Source organism: Sciurus carolinensis, chromosome 15 (genome assembly GCF_902686445.1).
Source record: "Sciurus carolinensis chromosome 15, mSciCar1.2, whole genome shotgun sequence".
Classification (NCBI taxonomy): Eukaryota; Metazoa; Chordata; class Mammalia; order Rodentia; family Sciuridae; genus Sciurus; species Sciurus carolinensis.
In genome coordinates, this window is record NC_062227.1 from 23503568 (window position 1) to 23529496 (window position 25929).

The window sequence follows — 25929 nt, forward strand, 5'->3', positions numbered from 1 at the left end:
GAGGAAATTCAAAGGGGAGGAGAAGTGATGGAAGAGTGGTTTGAACAGACAGGAGTGAATGTGCAAGGCTGGAGGCTGGGAGCTGTGGAATTGCAGGTGGCTGAACTTGATATGAGGGATTCGTGAGAAGGACAGAGAAAGGAGTAGGGGTTTACAGGTGATAAGGGAACAGACAGATGGGGGAAAATGAGAGGTGGGCTACTGGCTCTTGAGAAAAGGGCACAGTGAGGTCTGTCTTGATGTCCTCAAAGTGAACAGTGACAGGGAGATATGAAGGTTGGGGACAGGGGCTGTGGCTTTTCCAGAAGTTCTTTGACCTGTATTCATGCCTCATAACCAGGGTAAAGGGGAGGATGAGGAGGGGAAAAAGGCAGAGTGTGAGACCTACTTGGAGTTGCATTCCAGTGGTGGGAGGGATTTGACTAGTGGCCATTTCAGTAGCAGAGACATATCCTAGAACGTCCAGATGTTACCCATTACAACCTACATACAATGGTCAAAGCACTGGGTTTACACAGAGAAATCCTGTTCATATGACACAGCTTTCAAAGGAACACCCCGAGTAAGTTCTTGCATGCTCCATGTATCATAAGTATGTTCTGTGGGACAATTAGGGAGAAGAAGACTGTGCCTTCATCCTGCAGGGAGCTGGCCACCAAACCCAATACAAGAAGCCATGCAAGTGCCAGAGGTGAGATACAGAACCAGACTGAGGAGCATGAGAGAGAATTTGGAAAGGCTTCTTGTCAGAGGTTGGAATAATAAGTGGGCTTGAGGATTTCTACAGAATGGTGGAAATGATGCCCCATAAGATCAGACAGAGAAGTCTTTTTAGTCACATACTAGTTTTGCTTTCTGAAGCCTGGGTACAGGTCTGGGAGTAGTGGAGGAGCAGACTTGGAACTTGGGCTTCATGGTGTGATGGCTGGGCCCACTAGATAGAACAGTCTGTATTAAATTTAATAAATGAGGAACTGCAAAGAATAATGGGGTTATGCCTTAAGGAGAATAACTGGGCAGGAATCCACAGGCTCACTGAGGAAGGTTAAGAAAGGAATTCAGGAAGTAGTAGAAAGTGAACTGCCCTGTCAGGCCAGGAGCCTCCAACTTCTAAGGTGAGAGGGTGCCTGGGACTAAAAGGACAAAAGGGACTCCCTGTACACATAACCAGCTACACATAGGTAGTGACACCCACAGATGGTACCTGGGTCTCACAGTGTCAGGTTCTGGGGGAAAGGTAGAGCTCTTTGTGGGACCATGTGCCTGGTCTCTTCCTGGAAACAAGTGTGTTTTGGGTTCAGTGTTTGAATTGAACCCAAGCAACAAAATTATGTGGTTCTCACTATATGCCCAAGGCCTGGCAATCCAGGGGTCACAATACCACTCCTGGTACAAAGGAACAAAGAGAACTACTGAAAAAAAACAAAAAACAAAAAACAAAAAAACTGAGATTGAGAAATCTGATGAGAGGATGGAAGAAAAGAAAGCAGAGAATAAAACAGAAGTCATGGACACATGGAAGAATACAGCTTCTCCAAGTGTGTTTCAAATAACACTGGCCCCTACAGATACTCTAAAATTTCAACTGAGCTAGACCTCAACCACTTTGTAGCAGCATTTTTATGAATTTATGGGGTTGGTAATATATTTTAATTGATTTTCCTAATTTTTTTTACCCTTTTACCTTTGCAGATGTCTTTCTGTTATTTATCATAAAAATAGCAGCCTTCTGATTTTAGAGATTATGATGAGACAGTTCATTCATCTCTTATTACTCAAAGAGATGAAATTCCTTATAGTCTTACTTAGCTTTTTTCAGCTGCACATTAACATTACACATAATCATAAACCATCTCCAAGATTTTTCATTTAAATTACACATCACTGTTTTTCTTTCTGAAAATGTAAAATCAATCACTACTCCTGAAATAATCTACATTCACACTTTACGTATTATTTGTAACCTGATTATATTTTTGAATTGATAACTCTTCCTTTGTCCCTCATTTCCACCTTAGGGCATACAGAGACATGTATGGCTTATAAGTAATTATCAGAAGTATAGCTTCTCATATAACACTTAAAGACTGAATTGTTCAAGATGGAGCTATAAGGATAGATATATGTATTATAATATGTGTATATATATATATATATATATATCCTCTTTAAAAATCAATCTACTTTTTGTTTTTGTTCTAATTTCAGTCATTGTTCTCATTTATCAATGTGGCTGACACGCTGTGAATAAGATAATCTATCAAAGGTTTATCACTTGCTCTCTGGACATTAAAAGTTCCAAGAGAATTATTAGTACTATTACTATTCTGATGAAATACTTTCTTTTCCATTCGAATTTCTCAAATCATGGTCAAGCAATAAAATGAGGAAACAACTTGTCAATACTATGTTATTAACTGTGTGCACCTTTCCTATGAAGTGAATAATCAGTAAAGGGGATCGAGCAGCTGCTTCTGAAAGTGATGGTTTTTGAGAATAACTTAGTTAAGAGTGGACATTTCCAACAATTTGTCTGAAACAAAGCTTTGAAGCATTAAAATTACTATCTACTGTCCTTTGAATTATCTTCCAGACTTTGTGCTTTAGGTCACAGTCTAGCTCATGCTTAGTTTCTAAAAACTAATTGAGTGGGAGAAAGGATATGACAACTTCCTAAAGAAAGTACTAACTGGTTGAAAACCTCCTTAAAGCCTTATCTATGCCCAAAATTTGCCATTCACTCTCTTATCCAAAAGTAAGAATACATAGTAAATTCCACAAGCTTGCTTTAAGGGTCAATATTTCTAAGGTTCCAACAATGTGCAAGGAGTCCAGTAAACTGCATGTGGATATGGGAGACAATGTTTACATGGCCTAAGAGCTACATACACTTTGAAGTGTAATAAGGACTGGGTGGGGTGGGGACTTAAGAGACAGTCAGGATCCTGACATCCTCTGGTTCTCACTTAGTAAAGATAATTTTTCTCAATGAAGTGCTTTAATAAATAAAGTTTATATTAATTGTGGCATTCTGTTTAATCTCTTCTGGTATATAGAGCCCCTGATTACAGAGAGTGTAAGAATCATTTGGGGGAGGTTTTGAACATGCACATGGCTAGGTTCCCTACCTATTCCAGATCAAATATCTGGGTTAGAACTGAGGAATTCATATCAAATAACTTAGGTGATTCCCTACACAAAATGAAAAGAAAACAAAACATAGAGGCATTGCTCCTAAATATCTGTGATAAAGTTTTTCAATCTATGGCAGAAAGGGGAAAAATTTACTCAGCTATTATTTTTAAAAATATTTTTAAGATTTTTTTATTAAATTTTTTCATACACGTACATAGGGTAATGAAGTCCATCTCCTTCTACCATCCTTCCCATCCCTAACACCCCACCCCTCCCGTCAGTTATTATTTTTAAAAGACATCTTGATATAATAACATCTTGCTTTGTCAATTAGGTAATTTCTACCATTGTGCTATTTGAAAAGACCCTCTTTCACAGTTAAGAGGCAAACCTGGTAGCATCAAAGCCTAACTTATGATGAGACTCAGTGTGCAGTGATTAGATGATACTCTCAATTATAAAGGCATTTAAAGTATGCTGATCAATTTTCCAACTGCTTACTTAGGAAGAAAGAAGTCTGGGTTTTTGAATGACCTATTATGTGCTAGGAATCTTATGGAACTTTCATTTACTATACCATGCAGTGGGTTAATACTGCTTTACAAATGAGGAAACTGAAATCAGATACTGTCGTGGTCAACAGCTTATCCTAAATTGCTGGGAAGAAAAGCCATGGGGCTACATTTGCCATCCCACTAGTCTGACTATGAAACCAATGTTTACTCTAGTTTCAATATACCACAGTGTTCCCCAATATACAATGGAAGACTTGGGTTATGATTGATAACACTGTAAGACAAGATTCAGATTTAAATTTTTCTTGATCAGTTGTAAAGAGGACAGCCTCACACAAGAATGAAAAATAAAAATAGGATGAATATCTGAGAACTTTCCTGACAAAAGGACAGAAAAGAAAGATCTGGTAATCGCATCAGCTTGATTTGATTCCAGTGTGTACGTGAGGAATAGAAGGATGGAATCCTTCCAGAGTGCAATGTGCTGGCCAGAGTAGAGAACCTGAAAAGGAATCAAAGAAAAGAAATAGGAGTTATTGTCAGGGTAGAACGGAAGGACTGTGAGTAAGGAGAAAGGAATTGAGATCATTTCTCCACCCAAGGAGAGGATGAACAGGTGTCCTGACACTGTCTCCCATGGGAGCTTTCCAAGAGTAAGGAAATTTCTTATCATCTTTGACTCCTAGAGATCCACATCATGTCTTTAATGTACTGGTCACTTAACAAGTCCTTGATGAACAAATGTCATAGAAGGCATTTATAAAGTGAACAACAGTCCCCATGTGGTCTCTGTATGGTTATAGAAAAATATTTTTTTCATTTTTTTCTGGTGCTGGGGATGGAAACCAGAGTCTTATGTATTCTTGGAAAGTACTCTACCACTGAGTTACACCCCTATTCCAGAAAAATATTTTTGAACACAAAGGCATAAAAGTGGGAGTTCCAGTTCTTACAGAGAAAGGCTGAGGAAGGTTTCTTCCTCTCTGTGCATAGAATTTAGTAGGTACTCAATAAAAGTCAAAGAAAGTGAATGAATTTTGGTTATACATAAATGATATTTTGACCCTTAGCATATAAGACTGAAACAAATTGTAAAGGTGGTATATTCTAATCTTGGGTTGAAGAACAGTCATGTGGCATTAGGTCATTTTCCAATATCATGCCCAATCTCTAACAAGCCTAAGAATGCTGTATTTTTCTTTCTTCACTGATTTCCCTTTTCTACTCCCTAACCCTGGGTTTATCTCTTTTCCAGACTTTTGCTCTTGACTCCCAATCAGATATCTTTTCTAGTCTCTTTTATAGATTGTAGTCCTATTGGGTTTCCTAAATAACAGCTCTATTCAGTTGCTCTTTCATTTAAAAATGAAAACCAAAACCCAAAATGAGAGTAATGCTTACTTCAAAAGGCAATCAAGGCCTACCCTGAGCTGGCTCCAATCACTTTTCCTAACGTTATGCCTCTCCTTTTTCTTTGTTCTTTCATCCACCTATGTACCAATGAAAAGAAATAATTCCCTATATGCCTGACATCTCCTCTTCTTGGAGTCTTTATTCCTGTTATTCCTTCTTTAGGAAATTCCCCCTACTCATTTTCTCTTGGTTCAAATCCTATTCATCCTTCAAAGGCCACTTGGCCCAGTGGCTGTGTAGGAAGCAGCCATCCTCCTGTGGAACTTCTGTTGCACATTGCTCTACCTCTCTTGCACAGAATTCCCTATTTTTAAGCTTCAATTAAGTTATTTTGGTAAATTCATTATATCATATATGAAACCATAAAATTCTCAGGACAAAACTGGTGACACTCACCTTTGTGCCCCTCCTATGACCTAGTCTCTTATCTTAGGTTCGAGGATATGTTTGCTAAATCAAAACTTTTTCAGAGTAAACCTCACTTAATCTTTCTGTCTTCCTCATTTGCACTCTTTTCATAACCTACCTATTCTCTTTTTCCACTTTCCACATGAGAGTCCTCAGATATTGGGCAATGGGCATGAAAGAAAACCGGAAGGAAGAAAATATAGAAGTGGAAAGTAAAGGCAATAACAAGTCCTATTTCCTTGTCATCCTCCACAGATTCCCCAGTAGTGGTCAAGAAGAGAGGCATGTGCAGGTAGCTTGGGATTACATTCCATAGGCATCAAGACAACATGCTGAGAGAGAAGGACAATTTCAACCAAGGGCTCCACTGAGGATGCTAGGGGTGGCCAGAGAAGGAGGTGTCTTCTCAGTAGTACACTGATGATAGACGAAAGTCCTTACCAGGAAATTTACTGACCAAACTTCCATCAATGATAAAATGAGAGTAACAGAAAGAAAAAGCATGGAAATAAATACCAATGGCAAAATACCAGCCCCCAAGTAGTGAAATATACATCCAACAATGAGGAGAAAGCTGGGTACACATCACAGAAATAAGAAGTGAGTAGCTGTCAAGAATAAAGTACTATGAGCTCAATACTCTTAATGATTAAGTGGATACAGACCATTTTTCATGCTCATATATGGAATTTGTTTTTGAGGTCTTTAGCCAAAATTTCTGCTGAAGAGTAATTACAATGGGGTGGGGTAATGTGGGAAGAAAAAAAAAAGCCCACAAATGTCTAATAAAATAATGCTAGTAAGATTCACACTAGTAAGAATAGTTTTATTTCATTAAGTGGTTATCTCATTTCTATAATCCTGCCAAGGGAGTATTTTCCAACTCCTTTATTATTCATGGAAGAAGTAAGGCAGAAATATGAATATTCCCTTTACTAGGCCCCTATGATGGCTAATGAATCACTCGATGAGGTTTTTTTCCTCTGTGCATGTGTTACATTTGTACCTGGACATACACCAATAGCTAAAGAAATTATTCAGACACTTAAGGACAATCCACCATATTGATAATTCAACAAGATAACTTCATTTTTTTATCATGCTTACTGTGAAGCTATGTATATATAGTCAAGCAAAATAAGAGACATTATCATAACTTTATGAAGGCATAAGGACAACACCCACACCAAATCACAGACAAAAGTTGGTGTGCCAATGTGTTTTGACCAAGAGCTCCAACTTGAATACACTATAATTAATAAGAAACCATAATTAATAATTGCATCATTAGTAATACAAGAAGGAAATTACACACAGTGAATATCAATTACACTGTTTGAGTGATGTGTTGCTTGGATATTTACTAGACTCAATAGGAAAGATCATCAGAGATACTAATAGATGTGCCGAGCAGATGTCATTTATTAACTCCAAGGCAGGTGCCAGACTAACTTTCAAATACTGTTTCTCAGAGATAGTTATTTACTGTTCTAAAAATCAAAACAACATATTAAAGAAAAGGGATGTCAGTGCCCTACTTCTAAGTAACACTTCCCATTCCCTCACGAATGGCTTTATATTTTTCCAACTTCATATTTGGTGACTGAAAAGTTACTAAATGAGATCACCTATAATTCATCTTAATGGTGTTTTATGAAAGTGCACTCTCTCATGTTCTCTTGAGAACTGATCCTACCGAAGGACAAATGCAAAGAAAAGTATCTACCTTTAAACCCAGGACACATCAGGGGACAATGGAACCCAATGGCCAGGAAAGCAAAGGTGAGCCTAAGGCTTTCTTCAGTATGTTGGCTGCAGGGAAGCACAGAATGGGTTATACACTGCCCTGGCCCATTACTGCTTCAAATAAAGTAGTTGTATTTGAAAATGCAGTACCTTTTCTCATCATGATCATCATCACCATCATTGCCAGCAGAAAAATAATAACTTGGGTCATGCTGATGCTGTTTATAACCCAAAGATTGGCAAATGGAAAATATCATCCGTGGGGGACTCATTACAGGTCTTGACATATGATAGAATAATAATGTTCCTCTCATGCTTGATGCTCCTGGAAACCACAGCATCCACAAGGTGTTCAGGTAAGTAACACCCTATATACAACTAAGAAATCCATTCATTTCCCTGGAAGTTCAATTTTGAACTTCTGTGACAGGATGCAGTGTCAAATCTGGGACTGGCAATGATCTAGATTAATTACCTAATTCTCTTAAAAGCCGCAAAGGTCATACAGCAATCCTATATTAGAATAACAACAAAGCCACAATAGCAACAGCTACAATTTCCTATGCCTTTACTCTGAGCCAGCTGTGTGATCAACTTTATGCCCATTATGGTGTTCATTATCCTATAGTCCAGGTTAAGAAATAATGAGGTTAAGAAATAGCATTCTCCCTGTATCACAGATATGGAAAATGAGGTTTCAAGAGAGCAAGAGATTTACTCAGAAGCCTGGACCTGAATGCACTACTTTCTGTATAATGCACAAACTTTGTAAATTATGTGCACTGGGATCTAGATTGCCCAAGTGAACCACCCAATTAAAATCAGGAACAGAACAGTTAGGTTCAGATGCCTATCTGATGTTCTTGAAACCTGCCAGAGGACATGTGTAATGTGGGATTAAAATGATCTGGATTCTTCCACCAAGGACCTTCATTGTTACTTATTGATCTGGCTGAAGGGAGGAGAGGGCTTTCCACTTTAACCTTTCCGTATATCAAGAACAGGAGGGAAAAGAACAAATGCCTGTGGGAAGCTTGACTGTATACCAAGTGGCCCAACCCAAGTTGGAAATTTCTTTGAAATCTGTTGTTTGAACTTTTTAAATAAAGTATGTCAAAGTTACATTTACTCAATTTTTAATAAAAATAATGTTTTATATTATTTATCATTACAGAAAGCAATGATCCCAGAAACTGCACCATGCTTGGTCCTGCAGTGCCATGCAGTCCTGGCTTTCCAGCTAACAGAGAATTTGAGATGGACCAGGGATGGACAAATGATAGAGTTCAACAATGGAGACCTCTCTCTTCTTCCCTTTCCTTTAGGACAGCCTTGCAGATAATGAAAGGTGATTTGATGAAGAATATATGATGACTATGCTAGAAAAGTCACAGTTTCCACTAAAAAAAAAAAACCTTGAAAATTATAAAAGAAAAGAAGTAGAGTGTGTGTTGCAGACTGAGCGGGGAGATTTTTTTCACACAATGGAATGGTAGAAGTCAAATCTTAAAGCCTTTAAGTGGATCTTTAAGCCCACTGGAGATACCCATGAAGACATTTTCACACTAATAGGGTTGAAAGGGCAAATGAAGTCCTGTAAAAAAGGACTAAACTTATCCCCCTTTTATTTATCAGGTTTGGCTTCTCCCTTGATTCTTTACAAGGTTGATAAGATATTGAAAATAAGAATTTGTTCTTCAATAATAAGTATTATTGTGGGCTGGGGATATAGCTCAGTTGGTAGAGTGCTTGCCTTGCAAGCACAAGATCCTGGGTTCTAATCCCCAGCACCACAAAAGAAAAAAAAAATAATAATAAGTATTATTTATTCTAGATCCATCCTTGATATTTGCTTGAATTGTTGCTTCCTCTACATCTTATTGTCTGAAGATGATGAAGGAAATTCTGATTGACTTTCTATTTGGAATAAATTTATTGGATTATGCTCCCCCAAATATTTCCAAAAAACTCTCACAAATACTAGGCATTTTACAGTGATTTAAAGATATTTATTTACAAGAGACACTAGTCTGAAGTCAACCAAAAAGTTAAATCATACAACAGGACAATATGACCCTTTGCCTATAAATTCTGAGTGAAATTCACTGGGATTCTTAGGCATAAAAACATCATAATTCATGCTTAAGTCTTATATTTTAAATTATAGTAAATGTTTTTATAAGGTATCTATAAAAGGGATGAAAATCAAAGTTAAGACAACTGATAACTATTGATAGAAGTTGATGACCAGCAGATGTGATAGCCATTGAAGGAAAGAGACAGAACAAGAAAAGCTAATATTGCCACTCAGTGTTTTTTTTCTTTTTGGTTCTGGGAATTGAAATTTGAACTCATGGTTTCAGGCACATGAGGCAAGCACTTTACCACTGAGCAGCATCCCCAGCCCATCACTCAGCTTTGATCAATATTTTAAAAATATTCAGGCCTTTCCCATTTTGTACTAATATCAAGGACACATTCATTTAATTTTACTGTGTTGGAAATAATGGAAGTAATATATTTCTTTTTAGAGAAGGCAACAAATAATTTAACTATCAATAAGAAATCTTGCATGGAAAAACTTCAACTATCTTTTAAGCTACAGACATTTTCTTTTTTACATAATTTTTCATCTTTTACAAAACTTGGCTTACACTGAGCTCAAAAATTTCCTTTCAGTATCTTTTGGATGTGTGTAACACACCAGATTAATATCAAAATGAAAAGGTAGGTTTCCCAAAATACAGATTTCAATTTATGCTTTTCAGGCCAGAAAACTGCATGCATTAAGCAAATAAATGTTAAATGTATTGTTTACTTTTCTTTATCACACTGCTGGTAGAAAGGAAAAACACAAAATGATACTGAAAAATTGAATTGTCTGTCTTTATTGAAACTCTTTTACATAGAAATTCTTAAGTTTATGTAATAAAAATGGAAAACAATATTCTTTCAGTGTAATTTACAGCTTTTTAAAATATATTATCTCTAAAATCAAATACTTGACATTTGACTCAGTATTTCATTCCCAAAAATGACAAGAAAAAAGGAACAGAGTCTCCCATGGCATTGCTGGATCCTCTCACCATTTTCTTGTAACTATACTGTTTTATAGATGAAACTGTCATAGCAAAATGACAAATATAACACATAAAAGAACAAAAAAGGGCAATAAATCAAAAGTCGACACTACAGCCCATTAAAATGCAGTCAGCTGGTATTGCAGAAAGAATAAAATTTCCCCCTTACTTTACATTCTTTGTAGCTGGAAAGAAAATTTCAGACTCCTCAAGCAAACCTTGGAAGAGCTGCTAAATTGCCAACCAAATTCTCCTCCTACTTTTTCCTGCCCTGGTTCTCATGGCCAAAATACACAGCACAAATATCCCTTGCACCATTTAATCCAAAATGCCAGGAGGCATTTGGATTATTAATCATCCATATTTATACGACACTGCATTGAACAAAAACAAGATACCTTGTTAGTAGGAAGAAGGTAGTTTGAATTCAGTCACTATTTCCAATCTGTTGATTATCAATGTAATGAACAGTTTGATCATTTTTATTTATAAAGGAAACCTAAAGGAGGCATTTTCTTCCCTCAGATTTCACCCAAAGCTTCTTTGAAGTGTCTGGTGTGAAAAATTACTTCAGTATTGTATAGATATTATTATGGTTTAGAGTACAACTGGATATATGTTAGCTTATTTTTACCCACTAATTGTTATCATAAGATATTAGTGAATTTGGTAGGTTACTTTATTGAATTATTTATGTTGGTCTTAACAATTGCCACAAATATAAGTTCTCTGAGAGCAAGGAGCACATGTTACAGTTCTCTGTAGAGCTAGTTATAATGAAAGTTCTCCATGGGGATGAGAAGCTCATCAATGTAAAGGATGAAGGAATGAATAAAATTCCCTAATAGTGCAGAGAACAGCACTCAGAGTACAGTTAAATACAGTTAAATATTTTAGGGTCTGAAAGGTTCAACTTTGGCTCTGTCAGAACTGAATGGCATACACTTCATAAATCTGTCTGAAGGAAGCTGGGCAGAGGTAATCTATTTACACTGCACTTTCTGAAACACCACACATTTTAACTACAATCACCGTTGAAAGCTCTTCTGTGGCAGGGATATTATTTAAAAAAAAAAAGTAGCTTGGAAATGAGTTCATGCCTTCAAGGAAATCTTATCATTTACGAATGACTTCATTCCATCAGAAAATAATAGTGAGTCTCTAAGTGTCTTTCAGGTGCTAAACACTGAGTGACAGTAGAATATGGCCCCTGTTAAAGCAGATTAAAATGTTTCTCTATATTTGTATAAATATTAATGTAAACGCAATCAACAATCTCCTGAGACACAACTCCTCATGGGTCTACTGGTCAAACTCTTGAGAGGTCAGAACATAACTGTGTGCAGCTAAAGAAGGTGCAATATTATTTCATCACCAATATATTTAAATATACAACTGAGTTTTATTATCCTTAATCAGTTTTGATTCACAAAGGAATGAATCTCAATTGAAGGGATCATCTCAGGCAGAGGTGCTAAAGAAAGCATTCCCTGTAGAAGGGACTCAAAGTTCTATTGATATACCTGATCCTATTCCTTAACTTTATTTCCCTATCATGTGCTCTTCCAGGCTCAATGCACAAGACCACTCATTCATGGCCAGCATTCACTGTATTAATTTCTTGGCATTTAGCTCTTGTAGTCAAATAATCACTCTGTTCTTCTATTTTAGGTTGTTGGATGGTATTGCATTTCTTAGAGTGTCACTTTCCATCTTTTGGCCTTGTTCATCTCTCCTTGATTGTTTCTAGCGTAAATGGGGTGTATGGGTAAAATGATCCTGTCTGTGCCTCATGAAAATACTTTAACTGCTCGCTACTGTCCCTGAACTCCAGACCAAAGTCCTTAATGTAACACAGCCTTGCTGCTCAACCCACACATCCTTGCTTCCTGCTTTCCACCCACAATGTGCTTTTGCAATTCTTCATATTTGGCCATACTTCTCATCACAGGCCCTTTGCATCTGCTCTTCCTGTCACTGACTGAGCTTAAGTTTAGGGAACAATCCCCGCATCTTTAAGCTACACCCCATCTGCCAGTTACTCAATATGGCTAAGATTGGATTTCAGTTATACCTTCATCTTACAAATACAGAATCTTGGGTCCACAGAAGGCAAAATATCATCTGTCTGTATCAGAGCTCTGTCATATTTACTCCTTATAATTAGTACCAAGGATCCTTGACTGGCCTGAGAGGTGAAAGTGGAAAATTATACAGAATTTGGGGAGTGGCAGTAAAATAGACAATTTTGGTGCAAATGAGTTGGTTATTCTTTTAAAAATAACTTAAAATTAAACCTTTTTATAACTCTTGTCAAAAGAAATGGCTGATTAAAAACTGTGCTTTCATAAGTGAATTGAAAAACCATTAGTTTATGTTATTTGTAATAGAAAGGTCTACTGAATTAGAGAATATATATAATATAAAGAAGGAATGTTTTAGATTTGAGTAACATAAAATTGGTCCAAAGTAGGAAAAATAAAACAATCTAAAAATATTTCTGACCATAATGAAATGTACTCATAATAGTGATGAATGGTCTAAACAAACCTAGGAATGCATTTAATAAGAAAGGTCACCAGTTGTCCAGCAAATCATTTGGAATACCCATTGGGTGTCTGCAAGCTACACTGTGAACAAGACTGATGAATTCTGGTAACTGGAGACACACCCTTAGCAGGAGACACAGGCATCAAGACAGCATGTGACAGTAACTAAGGCCCAGCAAGGCACTCCACTTTTGTACAGTAGAGTAGAAAGTCTTCTTTAAGGTAATAACATGGCACTGGCTCTTAGATGTTGAGGGGAAGATACAGGTTGATCATCCCCAATTCCAAATGCTCTAGAACTGGAAACTCTTTGAATACCATGATGTCCCAAGTGGAAAATTCCACACCATGAAATTTTGTTTTATGCACAAAATTATTAAAATGTTATATAAAATTACCTTGAAGATATGTGTATAAGGTATGTATATAACATAAATGAATGTTGTGTTTAGACTTGGGTCCCACACCATGAAATCTCATGATATATATACAGATACTCTAAAATCTGAAAAACAAACCCTGAAACCTAAAATATGAATATCTCAATTATTTCTGATAAGGGATACTCAACCCTACAAGATGAGGTCGAGGGGAAAATCAAGGGCACACAAAGCACATAATATTGATTGTTGTCCTAGAGAAACAGAAAGAATATTAGCACTGAGTGGGAAAGAGAGGCAGAGATGGGGGTTTGTGGGGACCATAGCCAAGCCATGAGACCTTTTATGCTATGAAATCTGGAAAGTGTTCTAAGCAGAGGAGGAGGCTATTTGAGGGAACCAGACTTCCCTTAGAAACAGTCCACCTGCTATGTAGCACGTGAACTGAAGATGGTTAAAGTGCTTGGGCAGCATTCTGGGTAGGTGGGGTGGCTGGGAGATGGTGAAAGATCTTGAATCTGTAATATAATTTGGAAGGAAACCTGGAAAAACTGGGTCTACAGAACACTCCAAATTTACACGAAGAGTCTTACAATGAGATGTGATTGAATGGAGAAAAATTCCACAGTAAGAATCCAAGGGAATTTCAGTAGCATGATTTTTTCTTGACTGCCTGTACCAGGCCACCTTCTGAGATCAGAACACAGTAAACAAACAAACAAAAAATCCCACCCTCAGGGAGCTCACATTCTAATAGGGGTGGGGGAGATGGTATCAAATAGGACCAGCAAGTATAAAAGGCACTATGAAAAAGGAGAAAGCAACAGAGAGAAATGCAGAAGAGTGGGGAAGCAGTTCTGTGGCAAGGAATAGCATTAAGAAGGATCAGCAGCAATCAGGTAGGCTTCTGTGGAATTGTTATGTCCCTTTGTTGAGAAGGTAAGGAGGGAGTTAGCAAAGGGATTATCTGAAGGATTATCAAGGACGATTCCCAAGTAAGGGAAAAGCAAAGCTCAAAGATGAAAGTGTGGCTGATATTGTTTTTTTTTTTTTTCTTTTAAAAAGTGTCCCCTAAAAGCCCATGTGTTAAAGGCTTGGTCACCAGCGTCAGGTACTACTAGGAGGTGGTGGAAACTTTAGGAGGTGGGGCCTAGCAGAAGATAGGTCAATGGGGGAATGCTCTTGAAGGGGATATTATGACCCTGATCCCTTCTTTTCACTCTGTTTCCCCACTACCAAGAGGTGAACATGTCTCCTCTGCCATTCAATATTTTACATGATGTATTGTGTTGCCAAGGTCCACAGGAACAGGGCCAAGTGCCCATGGACTAAGCCATCATCAGGAACCATAAGCCAAAATAAACCTTACCTCTTTATAAGTGGGTTATCTCAGGTATTTTGTTATGATAGCTGAAGATCTGACTAACAACTGATATGTTCAAGTAACCATGAGAGGAGAACATGACTGGTGTGAAATGAAGTAGAGGAAGAGGAAGACAAAAGTGTTTAAAAAATAATAATAGGGGTCAGTTTAGGTAAGACCTTGTAGATCATTGTAAGAACCAGTATATAGATATTGGAAAGTAAGTGATATAACTTTTGACAAAGAATAAGGAGAGAAATGTCATTGAGAAGCCTCTGTACTCAAAGATGATGTTAAAAGTATAGGAAAAGATGAAGAAGACCATAACAGAATCTAATCTGGGAATTCCAGATATATATGAAAAATTCATATATGACAATGAGGCATATTGATTCTATGAGAGAATAACATTATTTAATAAAGAGTGCTGGTCTACCTGGATATTTGTCTGGAGAAAAGTTAGATCTGTTTCCCAGCAATATGTCACATTGTATCAATAGTAATTTCTAGATGAATTCAAGAGCTAAATATAGAGAATACTATGAAAATGTTATAAGGAAATTCACAGTGGCAAATAACCTAAGACATGGGAGGATCTAAAGCAAAAGATAAGCCTTGGAAAAATATTGAAAAATGAAAAACTTTTGATTATCTAAAACTGGAATCTTCTTTATGCTAAAAGACACAATGAACAAAATCAAAGGAATTGCAACCTACAAGAAAGAAGATAGATGAACAGATATGAAGAAATGTAAATGGTCAATGGTTATTTATTCTAGCTTTTGTTGTTGTTATTTAACAGAAAGAAAAAAAAATCTGATTGTCCATTAGCCATAGAGTGGGTGAATAGACCATAATATATCCTGACAGAAGAATTATATCAAATATTAGAGTGTCTTGGATTGGTATGTGGTAACTTGGTGACTTGAAAGGTGAATGTGTGACATGGTAAGTGCAAAATCCAAGCGACAGTATCCTGTTTGTAAATGGCAGTAAAAAAAAAAAAAAATGGTGTGTGTTTGTACATTCTCACACATAGAAAGGTGTGGAAGTTTCTAAAGTTACTAATTAATGCAGGGACTGGGAGTTTATTGTAGATAGAAAGTAAGTTTTCAGTATACCTGAGTTTTAGATCCTTTGTTCACTGACATTTTCCAAGAGGCTCACATAGTATGTAGTATGCACTAGGCACTCAGGATATAGGTGCTCAGTGAAGGAATGGAAAGAGTCTGCATTCTTCCCATAATTAAAAGAGAATACAGTGTTAAGGTAGAAAGACACCTGACAACAACTTTATGAGTGGAAACGACTGTAATTCCCACTTCACAGGTGAGCCCAAGTTTAGTCTGCTGGTGGCAGAGCTGTGATTTGAACTCAGGTAGCTTAGTTCCAGAGCCCCTGCTCTGACCACCTCAGAACCTAGGGAAGTCACTGCTCCAATCAGAGACCTGTTGCAAGGCAATTCCTGAGGTATGTCCATGGAACTCCACAGAACACAGTTTGACCAGACACTTTATAAAGTGGCCAGCTCTGAGGGGCTTTCATCTGGCAACTGATCAAGGCATTTGTGGAATGAAGGATTTAAATTCTTGCTTTCCCCAACATACCAGCTCCCCTCCCTCCACATACCAAATTTAAAGTCATCACCAAATTTAAAGGTCCTACTTGAGCCTCTCGGCCTAGTTTTAGTTCTTGCCTAGGGCTGTAATACATGAATTTGGTGACATACCAGACCTAGTACTCTGCTTCAATCTTTGCAAACACAGTAGGACAAACTTAGTGTAGTGTGTATAGGCTTCAGGACACTGAAAATTTTATATTGATAAGGACATGTGCATTGGTGAGAGGCCCAGAAATTTCTTTAGGCTATTGTTGTTGGACTTTAACCATGATTTTTGTTCCTTAGGAGAAGTTTTCCTTCTCTATGACCCAAAGGCTTCCACCTCAAGGGGCATTAGAAAGGCCACTGTGCCAAGTCTAACCCAGGACACCAGAAAGAGGGTGCCATTAAAAAAAGAAGGGAAATCCTGACCAAGTCACCTTGGGGCACTGGCACATATGTCTGAGTGGGGAGTCTGGGTGGGGTGGAGGGCAGCAGGGTACTCTTACAGAGGAAAGGAAATTTGGGGATTAGAAGGAAAAACTCATGGTAGAGGATCCACAGTACACATCTGTTATTTCTCCAGCCACATCTGGAAGGATAGAAAAGGGGTAGAGAAAGCAGGTAAAGGGATTTCCTCAGGGTTGGGGATAAACAAAGGCATTGCAGAAGGCAAGGTGGCCAGGAGCCCAGGAGAATGGGGTATTGGTGGAAACCCAAGTGAGGACTGGAGGGTCCAGGAGAAGCTGAGAGTGCCGAGGTACACATCAAAATACCCTATTATGGGATCCAAGTAGGGCTCCAATCAGAAAGCCTGGGATCCAACTAATTCCCCAGTCTTAACCAAACATGGGACTTCTGGGGCCCATACTGGTGAATGCCATGACATTGAGCTTCCTTTTCCCAATGGTAAGATGTAAGGATATTTCTCCCTCATGGGGCTGTAGAGAGGCTTTGGAGAATAATGTATGTGGAAGGCTCCAGCATGGGCCCAAAATGTAGAACGTTCTCTATACTGTTCCTTTCCTTTCTCCCAGTTAAGGGGTTGTCCTGTCATGAACTCTCTCTCTCTCTCTCTCTCTCTCTCTCTCTCTCTCTATATATATATATATATATATATATATATATATATATATGTATATATATATGTGTGTGTGTGTGTGTGTGTATGTATGTATATATATATATGTATGTATATATGAACACATATATATTTATATATATATTTTAAGGAATCAGCAATCTTTTTAAAAAGTCACAATAGGGATACAATTAAATCTCTTAGGATTTATTTCACAATGTATTTGCCCCTATCCTGACAAAGTTCTCTTCATATTGGTCTCTCTTCTCTACAAGGCCTCAGCTATGGCCTCTGAAGAGATGAACAAGCACTAACAGGGTTTCCAACTGCTCTAGCCCTACCCCTAGAATGACCGTAGTCTGCCTTAAAATGACTGAGAAATCTCAAAGTTGCCCAAAATATTCAGTGTGGTCCTGCCAGCACCTCAGGATGAGGCCTCCATTTCCAGCCTCTGGAGTGAGTGCAGCAGCCTGACTTCCGTAAGCACCAGTCCACAAACCCAGATGGGTTTCTCTTGGACCAACCTTCTGGCTTTTTGTAATGTTTCACTTCCTTACTGGGCCCCACTCATCCCTTTCCCTACTCCCTCATTGTCTCTTGAAAAGGCCCAGTTACCTCCTTACAAATCAAAATGGAACTCAGCTCCTTCACCTACTGTCAGCAGAATAAAATCTACTTTCAGTTCTCTAATGTCTGTCTGTATTTAATCTTTGACAATACAAATAATATGCTGTGTGTATATTTTTCAAAACTTGAAACTTTATGTGTGAATAATAGCTGGGTAGTTGTCTCTTTTTATCTCTTTCTTTAAGGTACTACTTGTTTATATCTAGCAAGCAACTCTACATGTTCTGATAAATCATGCTTATATCTGAACCCCAAAATCACTTCATAAATATTTTTGTAAATATTCTAGGCTACAGATCTTACTATATTGTACATGAGTTAAACAAATGGTCCATAAAATATTATTTAAGGAAATCACTCTCAGAATTGGCTGAGTTATTAAACAGAATTGTCTTAATACAAATGGCCTAAACACATTTATAACATTAAATGATTATTAAAGAAAATTTTCTAATCTGTTCAACTTTCCATTTTATTCTCAAGGTAGTTCTAGATTATGCAACAGTGAATCACAACAAAAAGGGAACAAAGTAGAGACTAGATGCATTTCCTGCTTCTAGAACACACTGTTCACTTTCTAGAGTAGGTCTGAGTTTGCGTGCGTGCACACACACACAGGCCCCACATTGAGAGTTAGAGAATGTCACTCCAATTGGACATTCTGTTCCTTTTCACAATCTCCTAAGTCTATTGCTTTGGCAACATATATTTTTTAAAACTGTGGGTTACAACCCATTATTGGGAAACACAATAAATTTAGTAGGTAGCAACAGAATTTGCTCATAAAATGAAATAGTATGATAGAACAGAAGAGAAAACACCAGAGGGCATCTCAGGCAGTGGGTAGTGCTGGCAGAAGGATCTGTAAAGCTTTTGTTTCAGTTAAACCTGTGTCTATGTGTTTGCATTACGTTATGATGCATTTCTCACTTTTGACCAAGGACAACAGTTTAAGAACAATCCCCAGTTCAACATCAGGACCTCCTATGAAACATGCTTGCATTCTATACCTGGCATTCCTTTGGAGCCCTCCTGGCATCGGGGCCATTTGCTCAAAAAATTCAATCACATAGTGCTTTTATTGTGGTGGGCAAGCAAGGGATGTGCCAAGCACAGCAAGGCAAGCCTAGGCAGCATGCAGTGCCAGCTAGTACAAGAGGAACAGTAATGTCAAGGACTCACAATCCCATAGAAGCTACTGAGTGGAAGGGCAGTGCTGAACAGGATTCAAGGGGCAAGATGTCAGTCGTCACAGTTAAAATGAACAACAAAAAAGCTAAAGTCTCTTCGGAATGCATCCCTTCCATATCACCTCCTGACTTCCGGAAAGGGAAGGGTTGATCTAGTAAACAAAACTACAACTCTTCAAGGTGTCACTGATGTGAAACTTCAGAGCTGACTTACTGGCCATTTCCTAAGCTGTTCAACGTGAGGGTAAAGGTTTTGAAACATGCATTGAGTTTTCCCCCAACAGTTCTAAAACTGCTGTCTCTTCTTAGCTTTGCTAAATGACAAGTAGGATATGATTTTTTTTCATTCATGACAGTATGTGTGTACAGAAGTTTACTGATGCTAAGAAACCCAATACCAAGATGTCTGGGCAACCATATGAAGTAAGACTTTGTAAGAACTGTTGATCCATACCTTGACACAGAAGTTGCTGAATAACTGTCAAAAATGATTGAATGAATTGAGTCTCAGGCTTGCATTCTAGACTAGGGAATAAATCTATTTAAAAAAGACAGTGTTACTGCTATCAAAGTTGATGGCTGGTTCAGATGGAAAATGCAAAAGAGATATTGCATTTCTTCTGGTAAGATGAACCATCATGAAAACCAGCAGCACAAATAGAAGCAAGAACAGGAGTCATTTTTTCACTGGTTTTTGAATGATGCAGACCACATGCAGCCCTTAGAGAGATGGCAGCTATACACTGTGTTGACAATGTGTGCCCTTCACAGACTACTTCCAAATAACAACCTGTGCTGGGTCTCAAAGTCTTAGAGTGTGTCTGTTTTCTGAGCTATCTCCATCATACAATATTCAAAGCTTCACTTGCTTCACACCTAGTAAACACCATGCTTCATTTTATGACAGGATTATAGGAAAAGACTGAAAAGGGATTTATTTAACTATGTTTCTCCTACATACTCCTTTTATGGTGTGGGGCCAACCATTTTAACGATGTTCTGACAAGACTGGTGCCAGCTCAGATAAAATGGGAGAGAAGGGGTCAGACTTACTAAAGGATCTCAAATAACCCTCAAGGTGGACACCAAAGCCTACACACAGTGTCATGAGCCAATCTTTAAATATCAGGGTTATAGGGAGAAGGATTTTCATTAAAGATAGAAACCAAACCTCAGGTACTATTCCAGTTGGGAAGAACACATCAGAAGTTCAGGATGAGGAAGAGTATGTAACAAGGAGAACTTTATTCATTACAAGAAATATGCTTAACAGAAACTGGAGAGCAGGGGAAACACATGTAAGAAAACTTAGAGCTTTTAGGTCATGACATAGAGAACTAAAAATAGGTACAGAAATGTAGTGGAGAAGGAAATAGAATTATTTTACATTTCTTTACCTCATCAGATCAGTCTATACTTTTCCTCAGTCTCAGTTGCTTTATTTTACAAACTAATAAGCTCACAGAATGATCTAAACATTTTTGATTTCTTACCCTAAGCTAAGTTTTATCATTTCCTTAAATGTTAGGGGATTTTGCCTAGTTTCTTATACAAAAAACAATTGCTGGAGGGGAAATTATGTGTAAGGCTGTTATGTGTTTCCTACTTGGCTTTAATCATGCCTACTTATATGCAATAGTCTACACTATCACAGTTCCTTCTGAGATCAGAATTTTGAGTCCTGCCCATGTGATTAAATTAGCAATCTTGGTGATGACTTGCTTTGATTGTCAGACAAAAGTTTTCTGGAGTTCACTCCCTACTCACCTGGTGTTTGGAGTATTTTACTAGACTCCTCTCCTACATGAATTTATAGAGATGTCCATGAATCTTCAGAGGAATTAAGAGTGACAAGCTAATTTCTGGGAATACAGAAGCACCCAATTAAGCTCCATGACCATAAGCCATTCAACTAGACTAAAGTTCACTAAATTAATCAGTGCATTTGATGTGCATACTGCTCTATATAAGTTCTTTATTTTGAAACAAGGATCTATAAGCTCTGCAACAATTGTGCATATATAAAAAGCGGTTTGGACAGTATTGCTCTAAAATGTTTTGGGGTGGCTTTGTTTAATAATATGGGCAGACAGCATTGTGCATTGAAAAGAAAAGTGGAAGCTAGACACTACCTGAAAAATAAACCTCTCTCACTCTCAGGGTTCGATGCCTTTTTAGAATAATTTGGAAAACTGGAAATACATCTTTATGAACTTTGAAATCCTGTGAATTGATGTCATTGCTATTGCAAGTCCAACAAATTTCATTTCTATATCACATTAGGCTAGAAAGGAACATACCAACAGACCAAACACACAATGAAAACATGCAGTGGAGTTGTATTTAATGCATGGATATAAATGTGCACACGGAAGAGGCCAAGCATATCACTTAATTTAATACAAGCACAGGTCTGTACCAAAGGTCTGAAACATTGTAAACAGGCCTTAAGCAAAGGAGGAAATGTAAAGGGGAAACAAAGCTGAGAAAAATGAGCAGGAAATGGGCAAGATGACTCATCTATACTTGAACATCTGACCTGTTAGTTGGCCGTCGCCTGCAGCAGGGGCGATGCGAATGTAAGGTGTTGTAAGCTGAGTCACGATTATCGCAGCTAAGGCAAAGGAGGATTTCCAGGTCAGCATGCATGAGGGAAAAAAAAGCCAGACTGAAGCTAGGCTAGCAAGAAGAATCCCCATCAGTATATCAAATCGTCTCAACTTTGTTCCAACAACAGTAAAAAGGAAAAAAAAAAAAAAAGCAAGGAAAAACAATAGCAAGGTGTTGAATTTTCTGTATTAATTTTCTCTTAATAAGAGCTAGTTAGTTGGATTTCTAACTCTGAAACAATTACAAGTTTTGGCTGAGATCTTAGATAGATCAACTGAAGAAAAAATAAAGTAAAATGAAAAATGTTAGTCCTATATTAAGCTGAAGACTAAACTGTTCCAATTGCAATCCAGTGTGATGTGGAGATTTGTTGCTAATTCTGATGATTCAAACGTTAGGGTTCTAATTTATAAGGTTATTTAAAATGTGTTGCTTAAGTCACAATATTTTCTCTTCTTGCTAAAATCACCTTTGTGAAGAATATTATCCTCTTTCACTAAAAACGTTTTTATGCACAGCAATTTCTCTTGTAACTACATTGCATGCAGATTTCCATTTAGGAATCTTTGTTTTTTCACATTAAGAGAATAAGAAAATGTGTCTCAAAGTATTAGTTAAAAACAGAACAGAAACTACTAATTGCCTTTCCTATAACCTTGTAACATGTTACTGAAGACATGATTAAGATTCTCCAAGTGGACTGGGCTGGCTTCTTGGTTTGTCTGCACACCTCTACAGTTGTGTGTAAGTGGTTAACATTTATGACAAACAGATATTGAAAAAAAGGAAATTAAAACATCAGTTCTAACATGATACAGCTGGAAAATGATGCAAAGAAAAAATATTGGGAAATTAAGGACAGGCTTACATGAAAGATTACTAATTTACATGGAACAGCCTGGGCACTATTAGAAATGTGGCAGCGAGTAAGGAAAATAGATCATCTACCATCTGCAGACAATTAAACCCCAAACTGCTGCTGCATAATATTTGAAATATCCCTCTGCATCATTCAGTGTTGCTTCTTATAACTACACAATTGCAGCAACTGAGTTTAAAAATGGTGAGACAGTCTTTTACACATTATTAATGAATTCATTCTAGTTTTGCTAAGTGAGATGAACAAATTGTTTGGTCAGAGAATAGAGTTCCCAATGCATTACACCAAGACAATTTTCTAGAGATGACATATTCTGCAATTTTGTATATGGATATACTTTGCACATGAAAAAATGTTTTTTCTAAGACTTGTTATGAGATTGGGAGCAATTCCAAGGTCTATATACATAATATATTTGCTTGGTCATAGATTATAGTTGTTTAACTCATATTCCTATGTTGTTATGTATTACTTACAGGAAGATCTGACCTGCTCTACTTTTGAGAAAAATGATGTTTTATTGAAAAACAGACTCTTTCCTAACATCCAAAAAGGTAAATGATCTGAACAAAATGTTATTTGAAAATCACTATGGTGGTCAGTCAGGCATCCACAAATCCAAGGCTAAAAGCATGTGTGTCAGTAAGGATATTTATGTAATCTCTGTGTTCCTCTTTGTAAACTGTTTATTTGTGAATACTGTTTTTAGTTCAACCAAAATGCTTGATTGTGTTACAAATTATTTTAAAATGAGTCATTAGTCATACCTCTTCCCTTTACAAATAAAGTTTTATTGGGCCAGGTGCAGTGATAAATGCCTCTAAATCCCAGTAACTTGGAAGGCTGAGGCCATAGGATCTAAAGTTCGAGACCAGATAGCAATACTCTGTGTCAAAATAAAAATAAAAAGGGCTGGGGATGTAGTTTTATAGTAGAGTGCCCGTGGGCTTGTTCACCAGTCTGGAGGAAAAAAAAATTATTGAAACATGTCCAGGGTCAATTACTTAGGTGTTACCTATGACTGTTTTGTCTAGCAAGGCAGAGCTCAACTGTTGTGACATACAGCCCACAAAGCCTAAAATAAATAAATAAATAAATAAATAAATACAAATTTATTATTATTGTCATTATTTTTTTGCTGTACTGGTTATTAAACCCAAGGCTTCATAACATCCCTAGTCCGAAATATTTATTATCTGGTCTTTGTCATAAAAGATTGCTAATTTCTGCTTTGAAATATCAATAAGAATGTATTATAAAAGAGAGTAGCACTAAATTTGGCAAAATAAAGTTACAAATTTCAATCCTACGCTTTGAAGACAACATCTGATGATAATAAAATTAGGGTCTCCTTAGGTATGGAGCTGTGTGTGGAAAAGTAAATAATGCATTGAACAGGTCACATATCTAAAGTGCCATTTCAGTTGCATGTAGGGGGATCTTTTGGAATTCAGTGATTTGGCATTTGCCAAACTGTTTTGCATGATCCTGGTAATCTTTGAAAAATAATTCGGGTCAAATACATGTGGGCAGAAGAACTTTATAGGTTTCTTCTTTTCAGGAACCTCTCAGGGGGTCTTAATATACTCTTCATGTACATTATGCAGACTATTTTAAGAAAATAAAAACTTTTCTCTATGAAATTCTGAATGCTGTATGTACATGTTCTTATTTCTAAATTTACAGCCTAAATAATAGCAGATTACCATACATGAGTGTCCTTACTATATAATTTGTTTTCTTGGGTACTGAATATGAATAATTAAAAGAAATCGTAATTAGCTTTACATCTCGACATTCTTTCAGCCTTTTATCAGTACAATTTCATTCATTCTGTAGCAACATGGCCTAGAAATGATGTTCTTGGAACAAAAGCGTGAAAAGGAACACAGTCTGGAGAAACTTCTCCAAGAGACTAGTGATTAAAAAAAGAAATATTCACATTTCTGAACATGTGTAGAAATTTTATGAGAACAATAGAAATCCTTCAAAGTTTCCTCAAGGTCTTCCAGTAAAGCATATTCCCATTCGGTACAAATTTGAGTTAAATAAAATACTAAACTTACAATAAAGCATTTTTTTCACACAAAAAAAATTTACCTTAAGGTGAATACTACATGGAAAGAGTAGTTTGTTTTTGTGGAAAGGTTTGTAATCTGACATCTCTAGTATTTTTTAAAAGAATTTAGCATATGTTTGCATGTAGATGTTTTTCTGACTTCTAGGTACACAGCTATTAGCCAAATCATAACAAGAAAAGAACAAACTAAAGATAGAACCTCCTGTCCCCCACATATCAAAAATCACAAATAAATAAACAAAAACCCCGAAACTTTATGAACTCAAAATCTTCAAAAGTTGGTATATTTACGTATCTGTACTTGGGATTCTTATAGATTAGTCTATGCCTAACAAATAGTAGTCATTCAAATAATTTAAAAAGTACACACGGATAAGAGGAAAGCATCAATGGTTACACTGTCAAGGAGAGAGATAGGTAGCATCATATAATGGATAAATTATCTTACAGAAGATTAATGTAATGTAAATAGTTTAAATTGTCATTACAATTAGAATGAATATACCACACAATACGAAAGATTTAATTTACTAATAAGATGCACTTTGATTTTAAGCATACCCTGTCAGTTCAGTGTTGATCATCCATAAAAAACCTTCCAAAATTCAAATAAAAAGTTTCCACCTGACCAGTACTATAAGGTAGCCATAATGTATATAAAAGTCAAAGAAAATACATACACTAACTACTAAGAAAGAGTTGGAACAAATGGTCATTAAAAGAATCCAGCTATAAAAAATTCGAGTTTAATTTTAAAAAATTTTGGAGAATCTAAGAATAGCTTTTGCATTCACTCCATGGTACAGATTAAATTGGGAATGTCACATCCAAACATCACTCATACCCTACTGTATAATGCCTTCATCTTTTAACTCAAAAGGGAATGTTCTGGGATGAATTTGTCTTTAATCAAAAAACTGAGGTTAGATGTATCTATGGGCATCTCATTTAGACATACAAATTAAAGGAGAATATATAAAAATAAAGGCAATCCTCCAAACATGAAGAAATGTAATAACATATCTTAGGTTTTCCATGAGACCATACTTGAGATGATGAGTGTCAAAATATATCTTTGGAATATGATTAAAATAATCACAACTTTAAATTTATAAATGGTATGAGATATATTTTTGACAGACCCTTACTTGAAATTATAAACTATTTCTTTGTGAAAACAAATCCACCTCCATACTTTCTCTATAAAGATACACTGAAATCTGTGCACTTAAGATGCTGCTTAGGAAAGGAGTTCAATATCTGAAAACTCAA

The 25929-nt window shown here is 36.8% G+C and overlaps 1 protein-coding gene across 9 annotated transcripts in view; it reads right to left on the reverse strand.

The window, feature by feature from the left end:
• The window catches only part of Ptprm (protein tyrosine phosphatase receptor type M), an 819218-nt gene that overhangs the window by 269433 nt on the left and 523856 nt on the right, over positions 1-25929 (reverse strand). For 6 of the 9 annotated variants that reach the window (XM_047526250.1, XM_047526245.1, XM_047526248.1 and 3 more), the window contains exon 14: positions 21627-21701. The exons of the other annotated variants lie outside the window; for them this stretch is intronic. In XM_047526250.1, coding sequence (XP_047382206.1) covers positions 21627-21701 — 75 coding nt within the window. The remainder of the gene's footprint in view (positions 1-21626; positions 21702-25929) is intronic. 9 annotated transcript variants of the gene reach the window in all.